Source organism: Rhipicephalus sanguineus, chromosome 6 (assembly GCF_013339695.2).
Source record: "Rhipicephalus sanguineus isolate Rsan-2018 chromosome 6, BIME_Rsan_1.4, whole genome shotgun sequence".
NCBI classification, from domain to species: domain Eukaryota; kingdom Metazoa; phylum Arthropoda; class Arachnida; order Ixodida; family Ixodidae; genus Rhipicephalus; species Rhipicephalus sanguineus.
Window position 1 is genome coordinate 37,825,584 of NC_051181.1, and position 10,358 is coordinate 37,835,941.

The 10,358-nt window shown below is 47.5% G+C and overlaps 1 protein-coding gene across 1 annotated transcript; it reads left to right on the forward strand.

Annotated features, from left to right (window-relative positions):
• The first annotated feature begins 250 nt into the window (after window positions 1-250).
• On the forward strand, window positions 251-1,672 carry LOC119397207 (uncharacterized). Its single transcript, XM_037664645.1, has one exon. It carries the CDS (start codon window positions 251-253, stop codon window positions 1,670-1,672), a length of 1,422 nt encoding a protein of 473 aa, XP_037520573.1.
• Window positions 1,673-10,358: the final 8,686 nt, after the last annotated feature.

Consider the following 10,358-nt stretch of genomic DNA (forward strand, 5'->3'; position numbering starts at 1 on the left):
CGAAGACGAGGAGAACGAAGTGGCGCGACCGGGGATTCTGAGCTCAGGACCAGGCTGCCCGCTTTTCAGTGTTCTGAAAAGACAATAAAGGAATGTTATACATTCTTCGAATAAGATTTTGAGTTTCAAGTACATATTCTTGGCCCATCCCCCAGAGTGGGCACGTGCCATAGAACAGAAGGCAAAACAAAAACAAACAATACTGGCGACGAGGGAACGAGACCCGCGAAGCAAGTTGACGTTGAAGACGATGCCCAAAGGCAAGTTACCAGAATTTGTGTCTGGCACCGACTGGTCGTCACCGATAGAGCGCCTGGAGTTCTACTATGAAGCCAACGACATAGTGGAATCCTCCAAGAAGCGAGCAATGCTTTTCACGATTTGCGGTGAGCAAACCTACGAGACGATGAGGGCCCTGGTGGCCCCAAAGAAGCCTTCCGAGGTGGACTTCGTGGACATCATCAAGCTAATGACCCAGCACTTCGATCCCAGGCCTTCTGAGTTACTTGGCCGTTATCGTTTCCAGAAACGAGACCAGCTTCCTAACGAAGACTATGTGACAGCTCTGCGAACCTTGGCAAAGGATTGCAACTTTGGCAACGCACACTCCACGACGGCGGAACAGGAGGCGTCGGGCAGTAGCACGGAGGTCCAGTCTCAAGCAGGGAATACAAAGCTACCTTCGGAAGTGACGCTGCGAGACAGACTGGTATGTGGAATTAACGATTCTCATCTTCAACAACGGTTGCTAGCTGAGGATAAGCTAACGTTTGAGAAAGCCTACGAACTCGTGTTCACGGCTGAATCAGCAAAAGACCAGCAGAGGCAGATACAAGGCAGTCAGCAACTGGTTGACACTTTCGCTGTAAATCGTCAGAGTATTCGTGAGGGCATCATAAGCAAGCCGCCTCAGTGCTTCCGATGTTTAGCAGATCATAAGGCCGAGAAGTGCTTCAAAAATGCCACGTGCAACATCTGCCGCAAGAAGGGCCACATCGCCAAAGCTTGTCTCTCTAATAAGGCTAAGGCACAAATGTACCAAGGAAGCCATTGTTTAGAAGAGAAAAATGAGGTGTTCGATGAACAGGACGACTGCGACTACCTCTTTACTGTTTTTCACACGAAACCACAGATGACAACCACACCAAGGATCGTCGTGACAGTCCGACTTTCTGGTCGGCCACTCGAGATGGAAGTCGACTTGGGAGCGGCGTTCTCTATAATAAGTGGAGCGACTTTTGCTCGCCTCTGGCCACAGGATGCCCCGGTGTTAAGAGAACGCAAGCTTGCTCTACGGACATGGTCGGGAGAATGCATAGACATCATGGGCTCCGTGCTCATCGAGGTTTCCTTCAAAAAAATCAAAGCCAAGCTACCTTTGCTCGTGGCTGGAGGAGTTGGAGCCAGTTTGTTAAGAAGAAATCGGTTCGAAAAACTGGGAATTACGTTGCATGGGGTCAACAATCTCGCGGGAACAACCATGGAAGACACCTTAGCCAAGTTCTCTGCGGTGTTCGACGGCAATCTCACTGGACATTCAGGCCCACCTGTACGCATCGACCTGGCTGAAGACGCGACACCCAAGTTTCTGAAATGCCGGCAAGTGCCATTTGCTTTACGCGATGCCGTCTGTCGAGAACTCGACAAGCTCCAGGCCCAAGGCATAATCTAGTCCATCGCCGCTTCGGATCGGGCTACGCCCGTGGTAGTTGTGAGGAAGAAGAATGGATCTTTGCGATTGTGCGGGGACTATAGAAGCACAGTGAATGCGAGCATCAAGCCCACAACGTATCCCCTGCCAACAGCAGCTGAGTTGCTGGCAACTCTTCGGAGTGGACAGATATTCTCCAAGATTGATTTAACACAGGCTTATCAACAACTGCATGTCGACAAGGCCACTTCATAGATGCTGACCATCAATACAATTAAAGGCTTGTACGCAGTGAAACGGCTACCATTTAGCGTCTCAGCATCACCGTTTATATTCGAACACTTCGTGGATACTCTGCTCGCTGGATTGCCCGGTGTTTGTGCCTATTTGGACGGCATCCTCATCATGGGAGCCTCGAATGAAGAGTATTTAGATCGCCTGAAAGCAATTATGCAGCGTTTGCAACAAGCAGGCCTTAAAGCCAACAAAGAAAAGGGCATATTTGGTGTACGCGAAGTGCAGTTCCTAGGATACAGAGTGAGCTCTAAGGGAGTTGAGCCAACTTCTGAAAAGGTCGAAGCAATAACGAGTGCACCAGAACCAACAAACAAGTCAGAACTACAGTCCTTTTAGGAATGATAAGCTTTTACAGCCGGTTCCTCCGCGACAAGGCATCCATTTCCGAACCTCTACATCGTTTATTGGACAAAGAAGCTAAGTGGAGATGGGAAGCCCCGCACAAGGCTGCTTTCAACAGATTTAAGGACGCGCTGCGTGAATGTATGGTTCTCGCGCATTATGACGACTCTCGTCCGCTGATGCTGAGCTGCGATGCTTCGCCTTATGGTTAGGAGCAGTACTTGCGCAGCTGGACGGAAACGAACAAGAAGTACCACTAGCGTTCACATCAAGAAGCCTCGGAAAATGTGAGAGAAATTATTCTCAGCTTGACAAGGAAGGACTTGCAATTGTTTTTGGAGTCACGCACTTTCACCTGTATATTGCTGGTCGGCATGTACTCATCGTGACAGACCATAAGCCGCTTCTTAGAATCATGAGCCCTAGGAAACAGATTCAGCAAGCCACTGCGAAGGCTTCGCTGGTGCGTGATCTTGAGCGCCTATGACTACGAGTTAGTGTGCCGACAAGGGAAAAGATACCAGAATGCAGATGCGCTCAGCAGACTTCCTCTGGCCTCCAATGTCGATGAGGTGGCGGCACCGGGGAACGTGCTTATGATTGAAGGGTTGCGAAAACCTCCACTGACTGCTGAGAAGATAGCCAGACTGACAGGGGAAGACTCCACGCTTTCTGAAGTTCACCATGGGCTACAAACCGGACCAACGGCATCATGGCAGGGTGCAAGTTTCCAACCGTACAAGAGTCGGGTACAAGAACTCTCCACGCACCGTGGTTGTGTATTATGGAGCACACGAGTCGTGATTCCAACAGAAGCAAGAGAGGAAGCTTTGGTTCTTCTTCATGGTAATCACCCCGGAATAACCACGATGAAACGTTTCGCTCGCAGTCACTTGTGGTGGCCTGGGTTGGACGCCTACATAGGGTCCAAGGTGCGTTCATGCGAGACGTGTCAAATGCACAGCCGTCTTCCTTCCGCTGTTGCGATGCCGGAATGGTCCCGTCCAAATGAACCATGGAAGGTCGTTCATGTTGACTCCGCAGGGCCGGTGAACAATAAGAGCTTTTTAATCGTAGTGGATGCTTACTCCTAGTGGTTAGAAGTAAGACAAGTGCCGTCACAGTCTACTTCGCTGCAACGGAAGTGCTACGGTCCATACCGCAAATGATAGTTTCCGATAACGGAACAGCATTCGTTTCGTCCGAAATGCAACACTTCTTCAAACTGAACATGATCAAGCACATAACATCAGCTCCATATCATCCGGCTACAAATGGGCAAGCGGAACGTATGGTGGCAAAAGTGAAAATGGCTCTCAAGAAACTGACCGAAGGAAGCCTTTCCTGCCGGCTATTGCGGTTTTTATTTAAGCAGCATACGACACCGAACACCACAATGCAGAAAACGCCTGCAGAACTAATGTTCGGAAGGCAGCTGCCGTCTCACCTGGATGCGCTACACCTGCGAAAACTTACTGAAAAGGGGAAGGTGGATGACGTGGCTGACATGACAGAACATTATGCGCCAGGCGACAAGGTGTGGGTTAAGAATTTCCTCAACAACCCCGCATGGTACCCGCTGTAGTAGTTGAAGCATGCGGCAAAAGGTCGTTTATAACCATGGCCCAAGATGGCAGGAAGCACAGGCGTCATGTGGATTATATGAAGAGAAGGTACACGGGGATTGCAACGCCCGTTCGACAATCACCCTATTATTCTTGGCCAGAAGACGATGCACATGAAGACAATCGCTGCCCTACAAGACTAAGTTCAGGTGCCGAGTGTGAGACGGAAGATGCGCCCGCAGCTTTTGGTTCGTCTCCTAATGCGGACGCGCATTCGGCCCCTGAAGCAGGGACGCTGGAGAAAACGCAGCCCACACAACGCCCGCAAGCCGTTCCAGACAGTAGGCCACGTAGCCGCCATGGTCGCATTCTGAAGGCGCCAGATCGACTGTCCATGTGAAGATGCCGTCATCGAACTGACTTCAAGTATTATTAAGGGTCACTAGAGGGGGGAAGTATTGTATGTCAGCTTTTGCACAAGCGAACGAAGACGAGCAGAACGAAGTGGCGCGACCGAGGACTCTGAGCTCGTGACCAGGCTGCCCGCTTTTCAGTGTTCTGAAAAGACAATAAAGGAATGTTATGATAGCAATATAGCGTGATCTAAGAGTAAAATAACAACCAGGCGTCACACAACGCGAGTTCTGTAACCAGGCGTCACACAATGCGAATTGCGCAACGAGTGGTTTGTTGAATGCTTCCAACCCATTACAAAGGGCTCTGCCATAATTCTTTATCGTCATCAGCCACAGCATCAGTAAAGCGCACATAATGCCTTACAGGTGTTTAGCGGGTACCACGGTTCTCCGCATATTGACGAAAAATTGCATAGTGGCTGCTTCCCTACTTCACAAATATTATGATAATTTATAGCGTAGTGGGTTCCTCGCATGTGCACTTCTATTGGTTGCCAATATAGTGAACTATAGTTGCCAAGGAAGCCCATAACGCTCCCATGATCCATTTTCTCAGGGTCTCATTAAGTTAATTCCCGCTCTCTCTCTCTTTCTCACGTTAACGTATGTTATAAAGTGTGATGGGAGAGTTAAATAATGAGCGGGCGTCACACAATGCAAATTACGTAACCAATGGGTCGTTTAAAGCTTCCAACCCATTACAAAGGGATCATCCATAATTCTTTATCGTCATCAACCGTCGCATCAACAAAGTGCACATAATGCCTTACAGATGGTACCTCGCTTCTCAGCAGAATGACGCATAATGTCGCGGGGGCTTCTTCCCAACTTCACAAAATTATGATTTGTGGCGTAGTGGGTACGTTGGTAGTGTACTTGTATGAGTAGCCACAATAGAGTTTATAACCAACTCTATAAATACGCCAGGCCTGCGCGGAAAGCGTAGGCCTGGCGTATTTTTTCAACTCAGTCTACAATAGCCAAACGAATTGTGGCATCGTCTTTCTTGCGTCCCTAACGTTACATATGTCCCGGCAGAAATTGTGTTTTCGAAGTTGACGATTTTAAACTTTACTGGTTTCTCTAAGATGACAATCACAACTGAAGGAATTACCGGTGGAAGGCGTGAGCCAGAATGCTACTGGCTTGTGTCACTGTGCCCTGCGCCTCTATGCCTGTTGGTTCTGCGGAAGTTGTTTGAAAAATAAGAAATTTATTAGCAACTTTACAACTATTCCTTCAAACTATTATAAGCTTGACGATAATGAAGCTCACAATAAAAGGAAGTTTTGGATAATATTTCAAAATGCTGCAACTCGCTGGAAGAATACCGGCGCACTGTTTACGCATCTGTTTCCTGCCACCACAAGTGCGTTCAGCCAGCTTGAAACGTACAACCACACGGGCTACAATTGGAGCGTAGCTGCCTTCAAACTGTGGAACCTACGGTACCCCATTACGTCTCTTTCTTTCTTTTTCATTCTGTAGCAGCTGTTTTTTTGATAACTTGAATATAAACATCCGTTACTTACAAGCTGAGTTGGATGGTGCATTTCCGACAGTCTGAAGCTAGGCGCACATGTTTGGCGGGAGCCCCCTATTTAGTTGACAAAAACTGCGCCGTAATATTTGGGCACACCGCGTTCACAAGCATCGGGTTTTTATATATCAGATATTGCACCGACAAGCAGTCATAAAGCCATAACCATGTGGATTCGTTTATGGAGCCCGCAGCTGCATGAACAGATGTTTTATCGTTCTAGGAGAATATATATACATCAGCTACACTCCGTGCAATTTCTACCTGTCGCAAAGGGCTTCATCGTAACGAGCACGGGATGCCAGTGCTAGTCATTCGCAGTAACTGTTAGCTACGTGTATGGTAAAATTTTATGAAAGGATAGCGGTCGGCGACGGAATAACCGAGAAACTAGACTTGTACATACCTCAACAGAGAGCATGGAACTTGTAGTCGAGTACACTGTCTTCGGGATAATCACGACCCTCGTCATTGGACTGAGCGTATACATTTCATTGCGTGGCAAGGCAAATAGGAGACAGACAACGACTGAAGTTTTCCTCGGAAGCCGCTCCTTGCACATTCTTCCGCTGGCTGCATCTGTCGCGGCAAGCCTAATATCTTCGACATCTTTTGTCACATTGACGGGACACTTTTATGCCTACGGATTCCACTTCATGTGGTCCCGCCTTCTGACAATCCCTGCTGCCTGCATTGCCTCTCACGTGTTTCTGCCGACAATGTATGAACTGCGCTTAACCTCAGTTTTTCAGGTACGTGCACAATCTTCTTTTGTGCTGCAGTATTTGATGTTCGAGGGTATTCATGTATTCATGTGGGAGGTAACTGAAGTAACTAGGAGAATAAGGATGGGATGGAGCACATTCGGCAGGCACCCTAAAACCATGGATGGTAGTTTACCACTGTCACTCAAGAGGAAGATATATAACAGCTGCATCTTACCGGCCCTTACCTGCGGAACAGAAACCTGGAGGTTTACAAAGAGGGTTCAAATTAAATGGAGGAAGACGCAGCGAGCAATGGGAAGTAAAATGATATAAGGGACAAGAAGAGGGCAGAATGGGTCCGGGAACGAACGGTTGTTACGGACATCTTAGTCGAAATCAAGAAGAAATGGGCATAGGCAGGGCATGTAGCGCGTAGGCAAGATAATCGCTTGTCATTAAGAGTAACAGACGGGATTCCAAGAGAAGGCAAACGCGCGAGGAGGAGACATAAAGCTAGGTGGTAGATGAGATTAAGAAGTTTGTAGGTATAAAGTGGCAGCAGCAAGCACAGGACCAGGTTGATTGGCGGAACATGGGAGAGGCCTTTGCCCTGCAGTGTGCGTAGTCAGGCTGATGACGATGATCACGATTCGATGTTCATATCTGCTGTCTTAAGCTGTCGTCGTGTTGACTGTCTATACCGTTACTAATGTACTTGGGCCTGGAACCACAATATGAGATTTGATGTTGCGGTTCACTGACTTCGGCAGTTTCGCGGCTTTCTCCACACGCAGCAGCACAGCCGCCTGCACCTGCGCAGGATACGAATGATGTTCGCTCCTAAGAATGTCCTGAGTTCATATCGATGTATATATGCATAGAAATAAAAAAAGCGCAAACTTTTTCCTTTAAGGTGCATCACTGCCAGGGAGTTACAGGACGATCTTTAGACCCTTTGGTATATATGTTTAGTTGAGTGGGTTGCCTACACGCCAAAACCTTTACTTCAGTCACGTAATTTCACGTGACCAATTATTGGCTTCCAGCAAGTACTCATGATGTAACGCGTTTCAGCCAAGTGGTGCATTGTGAATGTTCTTTCATGTGTGCCGTTTTGTTTTTACGGGAGGCTAGAAATAAAAAAAGGTAACGCGCACTCGTTTTATTTGGCTAATAACTACCTGACGTTGCCATTGTGCATTCTTTTCTTTTGCAGTATATTCGGATGCGCTTCCACCTATCCATTTCACTGACAACCTGTTTAATATACGTTCTTGTCACGGTAAGATAAGTCATCTTTTCAATAGATATAGTGCTCACAGTGATAGTATTTAATGCGAAGCATTTGGCAGCCAACCAAGGGCAGTTTGAGCGTTCCTATCTACGTATCCATCTATATGACACGTGTGGCACATATCCATATGCCACGGACAGCGCCCCAGGTGATTGACTATTTATATCTACCCAGGAACGGCGAGAACAGACATTGGTAATTTAAATGCGAGAGCGTTAAGAACAACCGACATCGGCACCGTTGACCCGTCGAATATAAAGAATAAAAATCAATGTCCGAACAAGAATCGAACTCAAGCATTCTGCGTGGCACTCAGGTATTCTATCATAGAACCACGCCAGGTCTTGAAACTGCTTTGGAAAAAGACCCTATGCAGGCGTAATGTCAGCGCAACGACAATTGTGGTTGCAGTGCTGGCTATCTAATTTTATAGCAAAGCAATAAACGTTACATATGTACTTCTATCATACAGGCGTCATGTCGGGTTAACGTCATTTGTGGTTCCTGTGTTGACTCCGCTTTTATAGCAGTCTAATAAACATTACATTTTTATTACTATGATTCAGCAAGCTATATTCAAGAGTTGCTCGACCCCGCAGGAATACGCTAACGAAAGTTACGTATGATATTCACACCACCGCACCGTAAATTGCACTTCGTTTCGATAATACTGACGTCTGTGCTCTAACAAAAGTGCTGACGTTACGTCAGACTATAAGTTGCCATTTAAACGTTAGTACGTGTTGTCGACGTGCCTGGTAAGCCCACGATGTGCACACAACTACTACGCTTAGAAAACACGTCGATCCACCTCGTAACGCTTGGCTCAAAGGCGAAAAATGCCGCATAGACAATCACTGGCCGGTTGCTTCTCATTAAACCGATTCCCATAAGGCGTGGGATCTGCCGAATTTTTTACTATAGTCATGACCAAATTGGTCTCTCCCGGAAATGCCTCAAAGAATAACGACAGTTTCTTGAGAACTGTACTAGCCATTTCTTAGGAAAAGAACAGTTCTCCACTCAAGTAACAAACCTTTCTGTTAAGCGTGCGGACTTGAGCTTGTTGGTACACATTAAGAGTAAAAAACAGCGTGAAAACACAAGGAAAAGACAGATGAGACAGCGCTAGTCCTGTTTCATCTGTCTCGTGCTTGTGTTTTTGCGCTGTTTCTTACTATGAAACCTTTCTGTCTTTTATTATCGTCGACAATGGTACATTCAGAACAAAAATCCACAGCATATCTACAGGGTGAATGATGATGAGTTGGGCGAAGCTCCGGAGGGAATCGTCGGTAAACCGTGAATACTCCGAGTAATTCGCGCAGTATATGATCAAGTAAACACGTGAGAAACACTGTGCATATATTAAACATCAAACTTTTATTGTACTGTTTGTTTACGTGGTCCCTTCATTACAACGGCCCCCTAGCGTACGTCGCCGCACTAAATGGAACGATTGCCTTCCACCAATGACACGCGCCATATGTGAATCTTCCGTGAATTCTGCCCAGTACATCATCAACGACGTGAGATCGGGGGCGTTTATACTAAAGGGTCGATGAGAGTCATGGCGACTTGCAGCTCACTTTAATTTTACATGTACGCTGTGAATTCTTATTGTTTATTCACGCACAGGAGAAATGTCACACAGGCACTACCTTGGAGGTCAAAATCCAGTGCCTATATATACGGGGTGGTCAGTGAACGGTTGTGCAGTGCGAGCAGTCACTTTTTTCAATCAAGAAACTCGCAAGCAGACGCTGCCTGCGTCGGCCTCGCGAGGCGAGAGAGGGGGGGGGGGACTAGAGCACGCATCTGCAACGATGATGATGATGATGATTTGTGGCTTTGCCCTTTGTAGCGGGTGGACACATATGGTGTGTTCTAGCCTGGGTATGAAGAAAAAAAAAGGAAAGAAAAAGAACGACAAAAAGAAAGAAAAAAAAGAACGAAGGCACGAAAGAGTTCACTTCTGGCACCACTTCCACCACTGTTGGAGCCTTGTCTTTGTGGTGGCAACGGCTTTTGCATTTCTGTCCGTCAGGGCCAGTGCCTGAGGGAGAGTAGTGGCCTCCGGCGGGCGGGGTGGGAGTTTTTGGCATTGCAGTACCAAGTGCTCCACTGTCTCTTGTTCTGCTCCACACGCTCTACATTAAGTTGAATCGATGTTCGGGTCAAAGCGGCTGCGATATGCCAGCGTGCGAAGCGCTCCCGCGCGCGCCTCGAACAGTAGCCCACTTCCACCACTGTTATCGTACAAAGATTCCGGGGCAATGGCCTCTTTGTATGTTCGGTACAGCTGGAGTGTACTCTTTTGCTGCAGCGACATTTGCCATTGTGCGCTCTCCTCTTCGCGTATCCTTTCCGAACTGCCGCGGTAAACTTGCGCTCCGTGTTCTCGAGTGTTGAGCAGTCCAACATTCCGTACTTGCGTCGGAGAAAGTAGACTCTATTTAACCACTGCGTTCTGAGCCCCACGAAATGCAGGTAGCGGAACATGCGACGGGCCCACCGGTGATCATTCATGAAGCGTAGGCGTCCTT